The sequence below is a fragment of the Musa acuminata genome, chromosome BXJ2-11 (genome assembly GCF_036884655.1).
Source record: "Musa acuminata AAA Group cultivar baxijiao chromosome BXJ2-11, Cavendish_Baxijiao_AAA, whole genome shotgun sequence".
Classification (NCBI taxonomy): domain Eukaryota; kingdom Viridiplantae; phylum Streptophyta; class Magnoliopsida; order Zingiberales; family Musaceae; genus Musa; species Musa acuminata.
This window is the reverse complement of record NC_088348.1, coordinates 27914714-27934348: the sequence shown is the minus strand read 5'-3', so window position 1 is coordinate 27934348 and position 19635 is coordinate 27914714. Positions and strand designations below refer to the sequence as shown.

The 19635-nt window shown below is 39.5% G+C and overlaps 1 protein-coding gene, 1 long non-coding RNA gene and 1 other non-coding gene across 3 annotated transcripts; 1 reads left to right on the top strand and 2 right to left on the bottom strand.

Moving 5' to 3' along the window:
• Nucleotides 1–2995: 2995 nt before the first annotated feature.
• On the bottom strand, nucleotides 2996–3067 carry TRNAP-CGG (transfer RNA proline (anticodon CGG)). The gene has a single exon. It is a non-coding gene; the product is annotated as a tRNA-Pro (tRNA).
• A 1363-nt stretch (nucleotides 3068–4430) lies between these two features.
• Nucleotides 4431–11139, bottom strand: LOC135627518 (uncharacterized). The gene is made up of 2 exons (XR_010492643.1): nucleotides 10544–11139; nucleotides 4431–4857 (listed from the first exon to the last, which is right to left on the bottom strand). It is a non-coding gene; the product is annotated as an uncharacterized LOC135627518 (long non-coding RNA).
• Nucleotides 11140–12909: 1770 nt separating this feature from the next.
• Nucleotides 12910–19547, top strand: LOC135626603 (uncharacterized). Its single transcript, XM_065132031.1, has 6 exons — nucleotides 12910–13095; nucleotides 16222–16269; nucleotides 17170–17329; nucleotides 17529–17643; nucleotides 18018–18132; nucleotides 18457–19547. Exons 3-6 carry the CDS (start codon nucleotides 17229–17231, stop codon nucleotides 19272–19274), a joined length of 1149 nt encoding a protein of 382 aa, XP_064988103.1. The 5' UTR covers nucleotides 12910–13095; nucleotides 16222–16269; nucleotides 17170–17228; the 3' UTR covers nucleotides 19275–19547.
• The last annotated feature ends 88 nt before the right edge of the window (nucleotides 19548–19635 follow it).

The window sequence follows — 19635 nt, the reverse complement described above, 5'->3', positions numbered from 1 at the left end:
GAAGCGAAAGACAGACTGTGTGTGGGGTGTATTAATAGGGTGAACGGACGCGTAGATCACACAATTCTTCCCCGTTTGCTTTAATTATCGTGCCATGCGTCGATTTCGCTGCACCAACGAGAACGGTTGTCCCGATGGCGGAACGACGTGTGCCCAATAGGCGTGCACCCTTTTGGCACGCACCGCCTACGTGGCAGAGCCTCCTCTAACCAGCGGGAAAGATGTAGTGTTTGACGTGATATCGAAGGGAAGAGGACGTCATCGGGCATGGTTTATTACGGATGACTTGAGATGAAGGGGAGAGAGAAGGGTGGGGAAGCGCATCAACGTCGAATCCATCGACGTCTGTTGGGGGTTTGCTTTGGTGTCTCGCTTTGTGGGAGACCGCGTAGGACGCGACTCGCCGAGTCGTGTGGTGTTTGGTTGCTTTCGTCACGTGCCATGCGCGTGATTTCACCCACCCCAGCCCAACTGACTTCAACGTTCGGGGCAAGTTCAAACTTGAGGCTCGGTTTTATCCGAACCACCCTGGCTCCGCCCGAGGAGCGCGACTCGGTCCCGTAGGTGGGTGGGGCCCGGGAACTACCTGCCTCGGCCGGCACGGAGATGGAGGGAAGGAAGACACGTGTTGGGCCGCCTTTTGGTTGTCGGAGAGTGAAGCGGGAAGCAGAGATTCTTTCTTCATTCCCCCTTGTGTTATATTTCTTTTCAATAATATATATATATATATATATATATATGATTTTTTAGCTTGTTTAGTAGAAAATATTTTGGTGACTCACCTAACTAAGGTGGAATAGTTAAAGTTTCGTTCTATAAATTTTATTATCTAAATATTCAGCTAGTGATGTATTAAATATATTTTTTTTAAAAATTAAGAGTTTAAAATTTTGATCAATAAGTTTTATATGAAGCGTCTATATGGCTAAGGAAATAATACAAATGGACTTGAAATAAGGATAACATTGGCTAGCTTAATTGATAAGTAAGAAAATAAAGATTGTGATGGTGAAATTAATGATATATTAGATCTATCAAAAAATCAATAGTGTATTTATAATTCAATTATCGATCATTAACAAGGTTTCAGAAAACTAGATTAGTTCAAAATAAGATTCGATTCTTGAAATAAGTAATTATTAATTTTTAAAAGTAATTGTTGAGTTATTATAAAAGTTAGACTCTTTTAACTTTTGTAAATATTTTATGTTCTATTTCTACTCAAAGTTCTTGATAGTAGATGAGATTTTCCTAACTGTATAAAAAAATCTCTCTACTCTGTTGAAGCTATTCTCGGAGGATTTTTCTCTTGGTTAAGAAAATCTTATCTGCTCTATCAAGCATTTATATATTGCTAGTGTCAAAATTAATCTGAAAAATATGGTATGATTCTTGAATCATTTGCAATGTTGCAGATGGTAATTCTATGTTTACCCAATTGATGGACCATCTTTTTATGTGTACTTGTGGTAGAGTGGATGAGTGAGACCATAATTCTCAAGTGCTTAGCAAAGACAACTTTGGCAAAGGAAGCTTCTTTTACAACAAACTGTAGGTCCATCTAAGCTGTGGTTGATGAACTTAGTGGCCCTTATGATGATAAAGTGCTCTTTGGTTGGCGACAGATGAAAGCATGTTGAAAATTAGGTAAAAAGGATGTTTGACATGATTCAGTGAAGACCTATAAGCATGTGGATTCCAACCAGCAATTGAAGCTGGAGATTCAAGTACTGAAAGATCGAAGAATAACATCGATGAGGATCAAATTCATTGTGTGTCATTTAACTATCTTAATTTTAGCAGTATGAGTATATTTTTTAGTTCATTTCCTTTCATCCAAGTTTTCTTATATCACATTCTTAAGATTTAAATTTTTCTACGGTACAAAATATTTATTGTGATGTAGTTCATTTTATGGTTCAAGATCAAAGTGTTTTCTAAGAGATTCCAAGTTCTAATGGATGATCTGCATCCATTGTATGGTGTTCCCTTTCATCTTGTATATATATATATATATATATATATATATAGATATTTCCTTTTTGACATTAACTATTTGACGACGGCTACATGCTAACTTGAAGACTAAAGAATCGCATGAGCAAAGTCGTCGGCCTGATGATAACATCAAGTTTGAGATTCTAAAGCGTATTGCAGCTGCTGAGGAGTTTTCTTGGATCACCATGTGCTCTCCTCTCCTCTCCTCTCCTCTCCTCTTTCATGGTTGTCATGCAGGTGGAGGGTGCAGTATCAAGTGGTCCAAGAAGAAAGCAATGGTTGACAAGTGCACGCTCGTTGGAGATGGCAGCCAACCTTGTCGCTTCTCACACACACCATCATCGACAGTGTACAGTCTTCTCTATCTACAGGTCAACTTGACCTGATCTAGCAATGGCCTACTTGTCTGCTAAAGACTTTGGATTCCATGAATTATCGAGGAACCACAGCAATTGAGGTCACACGAAACATCACTTTTGCGCAGCCTATAGTGGCTGTGTGTCAGGCAACGCAGAGACACTAAAGCCTCGCCGGTCCCCGACATCTTCTTGACCTGCTTTGCTCTTCTTTTTCTGTGAGAAGGGCTCTCAGACATGACAAGAAAGCAGCGAGCTGCGGTCGATCCAACCTATCTGGTCCCATCAGTCATCACCAACCATCGTAACAACTGAGATGGAGGAGGTAAAGGGAGGGAGAGACGAAGGAACATGGGGACTGGGTTGTCGTGTTGCGAGGAGGAGGAGGAGGAGGAGGAGGAGCAGCGTCAGCTTGGATAATGGAATGGTCAAGCTGCTTGAGAGGAGAAAGGGGAGCAAGCGGTGGCAGATGTTGGACTATGAGTTGCAGAATCCAAAGATACGTATACGACATACGTCCGAGATATGGATGATTCGAAAGAAGACCGACAGAGAAAAGAAAAAGAGCTAAGAGGGCCAGTACGTGAACTCTGCATACGAAGAACATCAACGTCGACATCCTGCAAAAACGAAACAAAGATGGGGTGTTGCGAGAATCGAACTCGCGACCTCTCGCACCCGAAGCGAGAATCATACCACTAGACCAAACACCCTTGATTGATATTTGCGATCAATAAGAATATGAGAAGGAGATTGTACCAACAGAGATCGTTCAAACCTCAGCCATTAAACCACGCGTACGAGTCGTTTAGATCACCCCAAGTTGACTTACTGGCTTCTTGTATGAAATTTGTGTTGCAGATCACACTCTCATATCATGTTCTGTTCTGCATTCACAACATCAATGAACCAGATGGAAATGTCAAGTTCATAATATGAGAGTCACTAGCTGAACACCATAAACAGCAGTACCACTCATCATGTTTTATTTAGTTTCAATGGAAGGCCAAAACTTTGATATAAAAATATTCAGGAAATGAACTAAAGGCCATAAATTGAAATAGAAAGAAGATGCATTCAAGAGACATTTCGGATGTAAATGGTGTTGGAGATCAAGTTGGGAACAAAAATATTTATACAAACAAATACCATGGTTTCTAACAATATGAGAAAATAATGCCAGTTCATGGTATATACTCTGTGCCAACAATAATATACTAAAATCCTTTTTATTTTTTGAGTTTTTAAATAATATTTATAAAATCTATTTAATTCAATTAGAATCGAATAAAAAATTATTTAATATTTAATAATTATTAAGAGTCCATGGATTCTATTAGTATAAACAACCTTGAGCCGTGGCCTCGGGGTCGACGCGGCTCGGTTCGGGTCCGGATGATGGGATCTTCCCGGTACGGCCCTCGAGTCCGCCGAGGTGGTCGACTACGGTGGTCCGATCACGGCGGGTCAACCGTTCCATCTGGGAGGGGACTCCTTGCCTGGGCACACGATGGGAGGCGCTCCGTCTTTATCCCTGCACACAGGTCGGGTCGGGAGGCTCGACTCGACCGACCCCTCCGACGATCAAGTTAGTTGATGTGAAGGGGATTTCAGATGAAGAAGTCTTTTTGGTGTGTCTCCCCTTTTTGGTGTTCAGAATGCGAGGGTATTTATAGGGAAGCTTACTGTTTCCTGATGTGCCTGCTTGTAGGGGCAAGCTGATAGCGTTTGACATTGGTGCTGGCGTGATGTGAAGAACCGAGCCTGAGCAGGCGTTAATGCGCCTCGGCCGATGTTATGGTCCGTTTGACCAAGTGTTGTCGCGTCAATTGAGGCGTGAGACGTCATTTGACATCAACCGAATCTTATTATAATTACTATCCTCATTAGATTCTAAGTGGAACCCTATAAATAATAATATAATCGTTTCTTTTCGATAGACAATGAAATATTATTAAATCTTTTGACAGACAGATCCCATCATCCCCTTTTTCTTTCCTTTCTTCTATAATAAAATTCTAGTATCTTGTCATAATTCAAAAGACAAATACAAATTTCTTATTTTCTATGATCCGCTGGTTTAACCGGTCTCCACCCAACATAATATTGAGATCAAAATGCTTCACAAACAACTTGCAAGGTTTTTTTGCTGTTTGTGAAAGCCAAGTAAAGGCAACACACGTATAGCATCCAACTTAATGTACTGTGAACGCCACTTGAAGCGATCACCTTAGCCATTCTTACGCATGATACTGAACATGAAGACTTCGAGGGGGTGTACATTACAATCCACAAGGTTGACCTTTCCCCTTCCGGTTGTGAACTTGCTCAGGCCTAGATGGGAAGCACAACTCTTCTTCGGATTCTGCATATGGAATGTCAATCTTGTTACCCAAAAGGAGGAAAGGAATATTTGCCAGAGCTTCATCGGAGTGAGAGAAGCACATTCAGCTCCTTCCTCTCATTGTCATGCACATCCACTTAGATGCAACACAGCATCAGCCTGTTTCAGAGACAAATATAGCCAAAACCCCCTTAACAACAGCACAAGAGAACAATTTCTATGCATCTACTATATTTACAAGCTCATCTAACTAAATCATTCATATATATATATATATATAACAGCAGCATCCCATGAGAGTTGAGACCATAACATCAAGTAACTATCCATGAGAATCTAGAGGAGTTACAAAGTCAAAAGGAAACACCTGCTTAAGGGAAATACAATTTCCTAAAAAGATGCTTATTTAAGATTTGATGTCCTTTAGCAAGATTGATCATCAAAGTTATTACCAGATGCGCTAACAAAGATAAATAAAAAAAGACATTTGTCAACTTTGTAATAGGTGCGGCACACACTCCGTAAAATTCAGACAGCTGCTCTGGGTAGGATCAATCATGACATTAGTATAAGCAGAAGTCCATAATTACAGCAGGGATTCTATGCCACTGAGTTGAATAGGGAATAAACCATCATAAATGTTTAAAATGACTCAAAGAACAAATATAACAGAATGGGCAAAAAAAAAACAAAAGAGGAGCTTAGATTTTGCAGCACTGATTAGAAGAGTGAAATTTTTTTTTTGGACATTTAAAGAAGTGTTGCTCCAGCGCTTTTCTTTATTTGGAGGAAGAGAAAGATTCCAAAAAATAATTTACTATTTCTAGAATATTAAACAAGACCAACCTGTAAGACAATAACAGGAGTCCAGAAACCAAAAATGCACAGCAAGACACAGCACAGTTCATAGGGTTATGTGGTGGTTTGGATTGAGATTCTTAAACAACATGCCGTATCAGTACCTAAAGCGGTCCGCCCATGGTGGCTTAACTCATTAATCACACACTTCAGTATCTCTATTCTTGTCAGGAAGATAAAGTTCCAGCACCAAATAAGCCTAAAAGGTACCATAAATTGGCAGAAAAATTAAAACTGCATCTCTACTTTGCTTTGTAGCTACCTAATGATGAAAAAGAACCTCAAACAGCACGATCACATAAATAAGTTCGTGCTTGGAAACTACCCGGCCATACGAAAGAGTGAAGTGATTATTGAACAAGTTCAACAGGATTTCTGATCCCAGTCCATAAGCCAATGATCAACAAACAAGTTTGTAACAATTCTTGGAAGACAAACCATATCAGGAAGAATATGCACTGAACGCACATTGCGAAGCATTTGAGAGTAACTTCCATCCCTATTAAGTCCATGATTAAAAAGACAAATGAAAATAACAAAAAATATAAATTTCTGACACACTTTACAAGTAATTTACTATCCATAACCCCTTACTGTTGACAGCTCCTAAACAAATAATAAAAAATATAATTTTACTATTTAAAATCCTCGATTATCAAATTTACCTTTTTTTACCCACAACTCCTTAATGCTGCTCGCTTGATGCCGCTCATTGTTACACTTATCATCTAGATTAAGAAGAAAAAGAGGAGGAAGAAAAGAAGAAGAAGAAGAAGAAGAAGTGCCCCCTCGTACTTCTCCCGAAACTACTTACCCATGCCAGGAGGAGAAAAAAAAAAGGATATTTATGTCTATTATAAAGGAATATTAAAAATTCTAAAAACAAGGTTGTCTTCCTGATAAAGAGAGAGAAAAAAAATTATGAAGATATTTATATTTATTTATAAAAAAAATAAAAATTCTAAAATAAGGTTATAAATAGTAGAAAGGGGCTGTGAAAAGAAATCTCATTTTACAATGGATATGTTAGTTTAGAGACATAGAAAGAATGGACACTAAAAAAAGAACGAACTTTTAGATCAAATTGATAGGGATAGATTTGGCACCCTCTAGCTCCCTCCACCATGTGGTCTAAATGACAATAAAAGCATGGGAACCAGCAACCATTAGTAATAGCAGGCCCCAACCTCTTCACCTCCTAGTCGATATCTCAAGCCATGAATCTATGGTTGACAACACTCTGCATTAATGACGGGTAGTATGCCACTCACATTAACTCCTCCGTCGCATAGGGCACGCCCTCATTAATACCTCTACCACCTCGACTAACACAGGTCCAAAGGGCACAACACCCAGATATAAGAGTCACACCCCAGGCCAAGCCATGGGGCGGGGGAGCAATCAACAATCTCTTGACTCTCTACTCTCTCATTTTTACATAGCTTATACTGTTATATGTCCCCCTCTTTGCCTTACATTGACTTAAACATCGGAGAGGTTGAGCCCGAAAGCCCCTTGGCACCGACCTATTGCACAAGATCACTGGCGGCCAGGAGACAACCCCGCAGCTTGAAGATGACCGGACAACCAAGAGAGGACCTTGTGGCCGAGCAGATCCCAATTCCTCTACCTGGCCTCACCACTCTAAGGTCAAATCAGTCCCGGCAAATTGCCTCCCTTGTAGACTTCCAGTGTTGGTTCACCACATCAGCATTCCCATATTGACATGAAGGAGACACAAGGATGAACCTGCATCTTCGGTAGTGAACCAACCATGCCAACTTGAGTCGACTCACTAGCCAGTAGCATTCATGCATAATCATTTTGATGCTAGGAGGGCCGAACATCGCAGACATGTCCTTCTATTACTCCTCCCAACAAACACCCTAACGGAGAGGTTCCCACATCACTGCAAGTCGACACGACGACACCAACCCCCGAACGTTGTCAGCATTTGTTTGATGACCCAGACTACCCATCTTGGACACCTACTCATCTCATCTCGAGGCCCTCCTAGGCCTCACCTATCAACAACACCCTCGGGCCCCCATGACGACCCCGGCGACCTCTCTCCTGGCGTCGTTGGAGCATCAACAGTGACCCGCAACGACTCCTCGGTCCCCTTACTACAGCGCGTTGCCTCGTCTATGATAGACCCAAGGCCCCCTCTATCGACCTGAGTCATCGCTTCCGAGGCCCCCCCCTACTGCCCCTCCGGTGAAGGTATTTCCTATTAAGGGATAGTCTTGAAAAGACTCAAAAACGTAAGGCCCCTCCTCGACCAAGTAGTGCCCGAGTGCACCTCGGCCAAGTAGCACCTCCGCCTCGGCCAAGCAACACCTCTGCCTCGGTCAAGCAGCCCCTCAGCCTCAACCAACCAGCACCTCGGGCAATCCTTGCCGACCAAGTCTCGGCCAGTCCATCACCGACTAAGTCTTGGCCAGTCCTTGCCGATTAAGGCTCGACCAATCCATCGCCGGCTAAGTCTTGGTCAATCCTTACCGACTAAGTCTCAACTATTCCTTGTCGACTAAGTCTCAGCTAGTCCCTGCCAACTAAGTCTCGGCCATTCCTTGCCGACTTAGTCTTGACCATTCCTCGCCGACTATGCCTCGACCAATCCATCGCTCTGACATAGTCCATCCCCTGCTCCGACGTGGTTAGGTCCATTCTTCCACTTCAACGCGATCAATCCACTGCTTCGGCGCGATCAGGTGCATTCTCCTACTTCAACGTAGTCGAGCAAAACCTCACAGTAGGTGCATTCTCCCGCTTCAACGTGATCGAGCCAAACCTCATAGCATGTTCATTCTCCCGCTTCAACGTAGTCGACCTAAACCTCAGAGCAGGTTCATTCTCTCGCTTCAATGCAGTCGAGCAAAACCTCACAGGAGGCCTATTCTCCCACTTCAACATGGTCAATCCACCGCTTAGGCGCGGTTGAGTGCATTCTCCCGCTTCAATGAAGTCAAGCAAAACCTCATAGCAGGTGCATTCTCCCGCTTCAATGCGATTGAGCCAAACCTCACAACAGGTTCATTCTCTTGCTTCAACGCGATTGAGCTAAACCTCACAGCAGGTGCATTGTCTCGCTTCAATGCGATCGAGCCAAACCTCACAACAAGTTCATTCTCTCGCTTTAATGCGATCGACCCAAAATTCACCGCATGCCCATTCTCAATGCGATCGGGCCAAACCCCTTGAGCCAACAATCCATCACTCCAACTTAAAATAAGCAAACATCTTAGCAAAGGGACATCATCCATCTCACAAATGATCAAAGCAACGCGTGCATTATACAGACACGGGAAAAACAATGTCCTTCGAGCACTTTGTTCAAAGCTCTGAAGGACGCCTTTCCAGGAGGACAAATTTGACACCCTCCAGCTCCCTCCATCACATGGACTAAATGACACCAAAGCAAGAGAACCAGCAACCATCAATGATAGCAAGCCCAACCTCTTCGCCCCCTAGCTGACATCTTGAGCCATGCATTTATTGTTGACAACACTCTGCATTAATGACGGGCAGCAAGCCACCCACATTAACTCCTCCGTCACACGAGGCACGCCCTTACTAATACCTCTACCACCTTGGCTAATGCAGGTCCAGAGGGCACAATACCTAGGTATAAGAGCCACACCCACACCACAGGCCAAGGGTGCGCATAGGCAACAATCTCTCTGGCTCTCTGCTCTCTCATTTTTGCACATCTCATACTACTATCTGTTGCCCTCCTCCGCCTTACACTGGCTTAAGCATCGAAGAGGTCGAGTCGGGAAGCCCCTCTGTCACGAACGGTCGTCACGCACCCTCAACAACTCCGTTCAACGAACCGTTCGTCACTCTCATCTACATATACAGCTACTTGACAGCCTGTTTTGCCTTGGTTTTGAGTCATTTTGCTTGTAAAAATGTAAGTTCGAACAAGCTGCAGTGTTACAGAACGACCACTCACCGAACCGTGCAAAACAACCCCAAAACAGCTCCGTTTTTGTGTGCCGCGAGCTGATTTCTGGAATCTACGTCCGCTCACCAAAACGTCAGCCATCTCAGCCCCTTGGAACCCACCCGGGTGGCACAAAGCTGGATGGGGCTTCGGTATAGTACCGGGCGTTGAACAATCCTTCGCAAGTTCGCACGTTGCCTTGACGGGAACTTGTTGTCGCGCCCGGGACTCGGTGAGCAGTTGTTTGTGGGCTTGCAACTGTTCGTTCAACCTTCTAAAGCCCTTGTTTTCCCTCTCTCCCTCTTTTCTCTTGTGCGCGCAAGGTGCTCGCTGAATTGCTTGTAAAGCTTCCCCTCTTTTCGCGAGACGTCGCGACTTATCCATCGCTCGTTCTTTCGAACTAATCAACTTTCTCTTTTATAGGTCCTTTGGGACCTGCGAGAGGTTGCAAGTGGGCTGACCTTTGCAGAGCAATATCGCAAGGGCGAAGCGTGACTTAAGCAACGCAAGCTAAGTTCACGTCTTGGCCGGAAGGGTGCCTCACGCCTTAGGTAATTTCAACTAAGGCTGTGACACCTCGGCGTTGACTTGTTGCGCAAGATCACTGATGGCCAGGAGACAACCCCGTAACTTGAAGATGACCTGAGCCAAGAGAGGACCTCGTGGCTAAGCAGATCCCAGTTCCTCTACCTAGCCTCACCGCTCCAAAGTCAAAACAGCCCTGGCAAACCAACTTCGAGCGCTGGTTCGCCATATCAGCATTCTCACATCGGCACAGAGGAGATACAAGGATGAACCTATGCCTTCAGCGGTAAACCAAACGTGCCAACTAGAGCCGACTCACCAGCCGACAGTATTCATGCACAATCACAAATAACTTTATATTTCTTCCTGCTGCTGTGTTCCTTATGTAAAACGACTCTGTTCTAATGGAACAAATTAAAGTCCAATAAAAATAGAAAGAAGATGCAGAATTCCTAACCTATTCACACAATATTAAGTTTTATCTGCTATAATGTATAACAAAGTATCGCAAACCTGACAATCAAGCCTTTTCTTTTCCGGTGGGTAAGCGAAGGCAAATATCAGAATATAAGATATGGTGGCCACCCAAATCAAAGGCATTAAACTGGATCTTCCCGATGCTCAGCTCCTCTGACGTCGGCTGGTGCTGAGCCAACCTCTGCAACTAAACACAGAACTCAACCAATGGCTATTCGAATTCCATAAGAGCAACGACACAGGCATGGAACCCATCAAACGGTGGAACATATGGAGCAGCGTCATCATTCCGGGCATTATCAAGTCCCAGGAGCAAGATCTTCTTCGCGTCCTTCTGCGTCGAGGACGCCGCAGAAGAGAAACATCCCAACCGGCCGGATCTGTCGAATCGCGGCGAGATCTCGCCAGAATTCAGACGGAAGAGAACTGATCTGGCTGTCGCAGTAGTTCCGAGATGAAACCCGCGATCTAATCTCCGGAAATCGTCGATCAGAGGAGAGAAGAAACAAAATGGTAGCCCAAATAAAGATTGGCGGGCAGAATTGGGGAAGAACCGAATCCAAATGAACAGGAGATAGGAGGAGGAGCGGGAGACTGCGTGGCCTTCCGCACTGCCACGCCATAAAAAAATGGCATCCTTCTTTGGGCATAAAACGAATTGAGAAATTACATGAATTTAATGTGATTAATTGTATCATAATATCTAATAAGATTTCTTTATTATTAATAATATAGTTATCGGAAAGTGATCCCATTGATGTGTACGTTTAATTTAATTTTTTTATAATATATAATAACAGTAATTAATTATAATAAAAATGATTAAAAAATAATATTTAAAGTTATTTATTTATTAAGATAATTAATTAGAAAGTACAGAGAGAAAATAAAATATTTGTATATAGTTATTATAGATTTAGATGAAGTCTACAAGAGATTTATTATAATTAATTTAAGTATATATATATATATATTAATTATGTTTATGCTTTTAAGGATGTATATGATAATATAGCTACAAACTATTTCGAAAATGTATAGTGAGTTTTTTTATTAATATAATATTATATCGATGATATATGTTAAGTTTTACTTATTTATATTAATAATAAATGAAATTACTAATCATTTACAAGATAATATATTATTTGCTTATGATATTATTTTAGTTATCGATGAGAGCTTAAACAAATTAATTCTAAATTTAAATTGTGAAGGTAATCTTTATAAGTTAAATATTTTATATTAAATATGATTAAAATTGAATATATGAGATGTAATTTTAAATAATAGAATGAATATATAAAATAATATAGTTAAGCTAGATGAACAAAAAGTTCCTTTAAGTAAAAGTTTTAGGGATCTTGATCAATTATTTGATAAAATAGAGATATTTATAAAAATATTATTAATATAATAAAAATAAGATGATTAAAATGATAATGATCATCGTTAGTCTTGTGTAATTATTTTTTAATAATTATTAGACCAATGTTACTTTGTGAATCTTAGTCTCAAATAATTAAAAAATTATATATATATATATATATATATATATATATATATATATATATATATGTGTGTGTGTGTTTATGTTGCTAAGATTAAAATATTGAGGTGAGCATATAGAATATAGAAGTAGTATGAAAAATAGAAAAAAAATATTTTAATTCGTAAACAATTATACAGTATTATCACATGTAACATGAGGCATAAGAATATAACAATAAGAAAATAGGTGAAATGATTATCATTAATAATACAATCGAGAGATTAAGCAGATCTAAAAAAATTAATAAAGACCATAAATAAAGTTTTAAATACCTTTTTACTTGATAAAAAATATATATTTTTATAAATTTTAATGACTTAAAAAATTCATATGATCAATACTAAATCAGTTGGGATTTACAATTTTATTATTATAATATTAGCCGACATTATAAACATAAGCCTTTATCTAAATCACAGTATAAAATTACATAACATATGATAATACTAAAAAAAGTTAAAAAATGAATATGTAATTTTATTATATATATATATATATATTAAAATGAAATTTGTTTTCCCTATAAGAGATCTAAACAAGAAAATACGACAACATGATCCGATCATATCGGGAGATGAGAAGCAAACTCCGAACTATTAATCATTCAATTTGCATAATTGGTTTTAGAAAACATATAATGAACTTACGAATGCCATTGAAGTTATACACGGATGAACAATATCAAAAGCCAAGGTACGGCCACCCGCGCCATCTACCCGCCTCGAACCCGTCCACCACAACTGGCTCCTGCCACCATCGTTGATCGAAGCAAGCGGGGTCCACAGGGACGCACCATGTACTGATGGCGGCAACCAAGCCATTATTGGGTACCAAAGGAAGCATCCACCACCCCCCTTTCCCTCTCTCTCTCTCTCTCTCTCTCTCTCTCTCGCGCGCGCGCACACACACCGCGCTTTCCGACATATACGCTGGCCGACGCTACCTTTGGCAAATGCGAATCCCAACGATGATGCTGTTGCTTTGGCGAGTGCTCTTCTCCTGGACGCGCCCGTGATCCCTCCTAAATCGGACGAAGGTCAGAAACGCAATCCCTTTCCAGTACCAGCCCTTGTTTGTGTGAGAGAGAGGGATGAGATTGTCCCAAGGAAGGGTGATCTTTTGTTAATCCGATCCGTTGCTTTTCCTTGTTGTTTGATATCCAATTTAGGTCAAGGGTAGGAGCCAAAACGAGATGGAAAAGGAGATTAGTTTGGTGGAGTGTCATGGATCTACTCTAGGGCTTATGATGGGATCCAAAGCTAGGGTTCTCTCGATCTTCTTTTTTTTCTTTCTTTTTTCTAATTGATGATATCGAAGCCTGCGATTATTCCCATTAATTTCTCAAGCAATTGGTTGACAAGAACAGCAACAAAAATGTAATTTTCCCAGCTAACAAGTTTGTATGCCCGAAAACGTTTCTAGCCAAATTGCATAGAAATCTGCCTGATGACCCAACATAAATTATCATAATAGTTTCATCAATTGTTAGCCACTTGTGTCTTTTCATGAGAGCAGAACCAAGAATTGTGGTTCTTTGAGAAGGCACATGGACTTTAAATGTCTTGAGTTTGTTATAATGTCGGAAATTGGAGCCCACAGCCCATACAAGGGTCAACAATCATAATGGTTGGAAAGGTACACAGCTTACTCATGATGGGGATTGAACCTCATACATCTTACTAGAGGAGAATGATACTCTACCATCCAAACAAATGGCATAAACACTGATGCCCATCCGTATGCATGACATTGGATTCCTTTGTCTGAATCTGTAGCCTTTGTTGTTGTCATAAGGAATCACAGAATTTGTAGAATATGTTTATGGTTGAATGGAATATTTTTTTTGAGGTAAATATATTATCTTCCAAATAACTACCAAAATGCCATGGGGACATATGCCATTTGATGAAGAACAGTCAAGAAATTTCTATAAAAACACGGTTTGGTACTTGTATTTTATGCTTTCTTGCTTGTACTTTGGTTGGATAGCTGGACCTAACAAGGGAACTACTGTGTTTTTGACCCCTCGGATTTTGGATGAAATACCTTCATGTAATTATTATGTTCTGTGTTAATGTTCTACTCAATAGACAATAATAATATAAAAAACATCACAGCTTTTAGTCCCAAAATTAGCTTCATTAATAAGTTCATAAATTTAAAACAAATTTCAGACTGCTGAAATACCTTCTAATCTTTCCTTGTCTTCTTTTGTAATATATACTAATTATGTTTGACCTGAAGCTGAAAGTTCAGTTGAGTTGAAAAAAATAACAAAAACTAAAGTACAATAACGTTGTGTGTATATAATAACTCATAATTAGGTAAAACAAAGAAAAGGGTAAGCAGGTGTCATTTTGATATGACGTTATGCTTTAAACTATTAAGTAAATGCACCACGTGATGTTAGCATTGGAAATCTTTGTGGGGTCACAAAATGGGTAGTGTGTTTGCTAATGGACAAAATATCCATGTTTAGACTCATTTCTTTTATTTTGTTTTGATACTTTCAGTAATCAAGTTCTTTGTATTGGATCTGATGTGATTTAAGTCTGATATTATAATTAAAGTTTTTCAAGCACGAACTTGATGAAATTTCAAGAAAAATTACAACATATATTCGTATATAACTTCCCACGAACTCATGCATTTCATTCTTTCATTTATTGGTTCTTTTGTCTATTACAAGTAATGAAAAAGCCAACTACTTTAAAAATGGAAGCCCACTGAACTTGTTGTATAGGTAAAAGACACACGGTATATTGTGTTTTTTCCTTCCAATTTGTACTCTTTGATATATTTACTCGTTTTTTTGGATACAAACATTTCAGCAATTTAAAACAGTGTACTTGACCCATGCATGGATGGGCATAGCTGTGCGTTTTCAGGCTCCTGCATAGCATGCATAGCTACTTGTATGTATATGCTTTGTAAATTTTTTTCTTATATGCTATACAAATGTAGATGAGATACATTTTACAAGTGTATATTCTAAGAGCAATTTTACAATTGCATAACAGATACCTATTTTATCACTCAAATAAATAGAGGATTCAAGCGTATGCACATAATTAAACATATTTTATTCTGGATTTTTTTATTAACAACAACAAAAAATGATGTACCTATATGCTAATATTTTTTACTACTAGTAGTGTATCCAATCGTCTAATTATCAACATCTATTTTTTATGACCAAATTTTTTATACTATTCAATCCTTGAGTTTAATGACAACTTAAATTTGTCTTTGTGATGTTTTTTCTATCTATCTTAAATGACTATGATCTAATCTAAGGACAAAAAGATAATTTAAGATGCGTACAAAAAGTTTTTCTATAGCACATTGATTAGTCCCACATCGAAAGTGGACAAAACTAAGATTGACTTATAGAAATATTACCATCAACTTTAGCCTAAGCATTTTGATCAGTAGTTTGGGTTAAACAAAATTGGTAGGCTAGTTATTCCATTAGGTTGGGTTGTGACAATTGGTATCAGAGTCGACTTAATATTATATCATGGTGAGGGGGGTCTGATGGAGGTATTAGTATCAACTTTAGTTTAAGTATTTTGACCAGTGGTTTGGGCCAAATGAAGCTGGTAGGCCAATTATCCCATCAGGTCGAGTTGTGACACTTTGTGCTTCATTTTTATTGTGGCATAATCTTTGATTGGTCTAATCAATTAATCACTTAGTCCATCCAAATATTTGGGTCGAATCATTTATTTAGGTGAACAATTTGGTGGAGTGGCAACCCGCGAGATATTACTTAAGTTACCTATATACTGTCTTTGTATAGTTCCTTACAATATTGTAGAATAACTGATCCGTGGCTGATGCATTCAATGGTTAATTTCATTTATCATCAAGTTGCTACCCGCAAGATATTACGTAAGTTACCTGTATACTGTCTTTGTATAGTTCCTAATAAAATTGTAGAATAACTGATCTGTGGCTGATGCATTCAATGGTTATTTTCATTTCTCCATTCAACTTCAATATGCAAGACTTGAACGTAGGTCATTTATTGGAGGAAAGATATCAGATGCAGCTTGATTGATGCGATATCTTTTGTAGATGCTTCTTGTGAAAATTTTTTATTATATGTTTCTTAAGATTAATTCTTAAAAGACTGAATTTTTTAATTATGTTGTTCCAGGCAAAAACTATTGATATTGAGACGTGCTTAGTGAATAAGGAAGCACTGGTAAGGTTCTGTCAAGCAGTTTGTTGCTCTCTTATAATTTTTACTCATTACCCTTTTCTTGAATGAAATTGCATGTTAGTTAAGCTCTTCAGATGTTTGACATGTGTTTTCTTAGAGACAATGTGTATATCATGGAATTAACTCTACTCTTAACATCTAAGGGCCAAGTAAGACATGATGATTGCTTTTGTCGTCGAAGATGCCATTGAAGCATAAATTTTGGGTTAAAGGCTGGATAACTAGTGATCTTTTTAGATTCTTAGATGTAATAATGCTTTCCTTTCGAGATCTTTGACCTGTGAGTTATTATGTTTATCTGCCATGACTGCTTTACTTTTGAATGGTCCCGGTTGTATATTTTGCCTCCCATCTTCCTGTCTGTCCTCTTTCATCTCTTTCCATCTTTTTGATAGGTTGTTTTTATTTGCCAATTCATCATCTCGTTTTATGCCCCTACGTATCTTGCCAATAATAGGTTGAAAAATTATGGTTATCTCATATTGTGTTCAAGATTTTATTTTACACTGGCATTTATGCTTGGCTAAAATGTAAACAAAAAAATGTAACTTATAAAATGGTTTTCCAACACAAAACATTCATCACAATGTATATTATCTGACTTGCACCTGATGGAGAAGTAGGTAAACAATGATTTGCTAATTATGTCTGGAGCACAATTTTGATAACCAACAAAGAACATCTATCTGTTGTGTTGGGTTTGACTTCACAATCTACATTTCCTTTCTCTTCTTAGACTGATGTGTTATTACAAAATGGAGTGTTTTTTCACATGAATCTACATGTGAAAAAATTGAGACTCAATTCAAAAATCAAAATATAAGCTCCTTTTTGCCCACTTTTTGTTGTATTTACATCTTATAATTGTTCCTTGCTACTCAGGGGATTGGACTTGTGGATTAAACAATGATGTGGTAAAGAAAGAGAGAGGAGGTGAAAAGATGCCGAGGCCAGGACCGAGACCTTATGAGTGTGTGAGGCGTGCTTGGCACAGTGACAGGCACCAACCAATACGTGGGTCCATCATTCAAGAGATCTTCAGGTCCACAACCCTTTATCTGCCTCTGTTAAGTTTTTTTTTTCCTTTTTTTTTTTGTTGACATATCTGTATGTATATGTATTGTTTGTGTCTATTTGTGTGCCATGACCGACCTTCCCATGAACAACAGCAGATTTCGATGTTGATTGATGGTCATGCATCCTTACTACAATTCTTAGTGCTGCTATTACTTTTCTTTCAGAGTGGCGAATGACGTGCACAGCCCTGCCACCAGGAAAAACAAGGAATTTCAGGAGAAGCTCCCCTTTGTTGTTCTCAAGGCTGAGGAGATAATGTACTCCAAAGCCAACTCTGAGGTATGCACTTTTCAGTTCCCAACCATTTTCTAGTTTTTCTTTAGGGAAAATGCAAACAGAAAGATACTTTCCCATTCATTTCAAAAAATTTGAAAGTCTCAGTTGACATTATATGTTTTTTTTTTTTTTACTTATCCTTCCTGCCTTCTCTCTATGTCATTTGACAGTTTAGTATTTTACCATGAAATTACAATATCTGCACCAATGAAATTGCACTACTATATAAAACAAGAAAACACTTGCATCAATGAAAAAACCAATAAGATCAAATGAAAAGACACTTATAAATCAAATGAATAAATCTACAAGACTACAAAAATGGTCTAAACATGTGTTATTTTATTGTGCTGTCTCTTGGGTGGTGGGTAATGCAGGCAGAGTATGTGGACCTCAAGACACTACGGGATCGAGTCAATGATGCTATCGACACTATCATTCGCAAGGAAGATGGTACGGAGAGTGGAGATCTCTTGCAACCTTGTATTGAAGGTATTACTTCCCAAGCCCTACTTCTGCTCATGACTCTGTTTTTCTTTCTCAGTTTTTTTTTCTGCTGAAATGCCATTGTTGTTAGTGTTAGTTTTTATTATCTTCTATACTGTTGGCTCTGAGACCATAGCACATTTAGAGATGCCGTTACTGGAGGTTTGTTGGTCTTTCATTTATTAACCAAAGAACTTGATATTAGAAATCTGCTGACGTAGGCATGTGCACACACACATACAACATCACAACAGATGCAATTTCATGATATCAAACAGGGAATATTGTGATCATAATTTATGTTTCTTGTTTTGTTGTCTCTCTTGTCAGCGGCACTTAATCTGGGTTGCATTCCTAGAAGAGTTTCAAAGAGCCAGCACCGCAGCAACCCAGTGTGCTATCTTAGTCCCGTGGCCAATGATAACAGAACTGCCTCTCTGAAAATCTCTGACAGTAACAGCCTAGAGTCCATGTTGCAGAAAAAACATAACCAAGGCAAACTACAGACCTCTGCTTCGGAGTTTCCATCCTGGTACACTGCCGTGTTTAGACCCCCAAATATGACTTGTAGCAGTATTCCAGAGGTGAAGTTCAACAATTCCGGTGTATCTGGGGGCCATATAAACTCCTCTGTTTTCAACAGAACTGAGTGTCCTATCTCCATCAAGCCTTCTGCCTATTGCCAAGAAAGAGTTTCTGTTCCATTAGCGAGCTATACCTGTCCGAATTTGGCAGGAGTGTATCCATTGTATTACAGTGACAGTCGACGTGACGTGGTTTCCGGTCAGCATTTTCAGATCACTCAAGGCCCAAGACATCACATGGCAACTGCCACTATGCGATGTGCTGAGTCCCCTGATGAGGCTGAGATCAGTTTCACAGAGAGCCCCATTGGCAGCAACATTGGTGCCTCGAAGGCTGATTCGACACATATGGAGACATCCAAAATCGGATGGGACTTGTCTCTGCGGCTGGGACTGCCTTCGCCTCCATCCTTTGGAGAAAGCACTTGGCCTAATGAGCATGAAGATGCTGGATCAAGTAACTCTAGTGATGGAAGCAAGTACTATGATCTTTCTGTTGCAAGAGAAAGGGTAATAAACTTTGGAGGCACCAATTCTCCACAAGATAAGGGCCTTAGTTTATGATCTCTTCATGACTCAGTCCTTCGTATGTGAGGGGGGTTTCGAAGGTAAGTACATTTTGTGTTGATGTGTGCAAGTTATTCTTCAGAGCTTCTAGCGACGTGTATTACGTGTAGTACAATCATTTGTATCAGTTGCCGGATGAAGGTTCTGTCTCGTCTATTTGGGAGCACGTGAGGACTGTGTTAAGACTACATACATAACGTGATGTATTGGAATCGTTACATAAGTGTAGTGCCCTTAAAATAATGATGCAGAGAGAGGCATTGTCGTCAAGGAATTTGTTCCATTGCTTTGTATAACATTTCTCAAGTGCTCTTACCATTTCTTTCAAGAATTAAACTTTTTGGGATGATAAAAACTG

Coding starts and splice junctions, on each gene's coding strand:
- LOC135626603 (XM_065132031.1), top strand. CDS start 17,229: ATGCCGAGGCCAGGACCGAGACCTTATGAGTGTGTGAGGCGTGCTTGG. Junction 17,330..17,528: donor ATCATTCAAGAGATCTTCAG/GTCCACAACCCT, acceptor CTTTTCTTTCAG/AGTGGCGAATGACGTGCACA. Junction 18,133..18,456: donor CTTGCAACCTTGTATTGAAG/GTATTACTTCCC, acceptor CTCTCTTGTCAG/CGGCACTTAATCTGGGTTGC.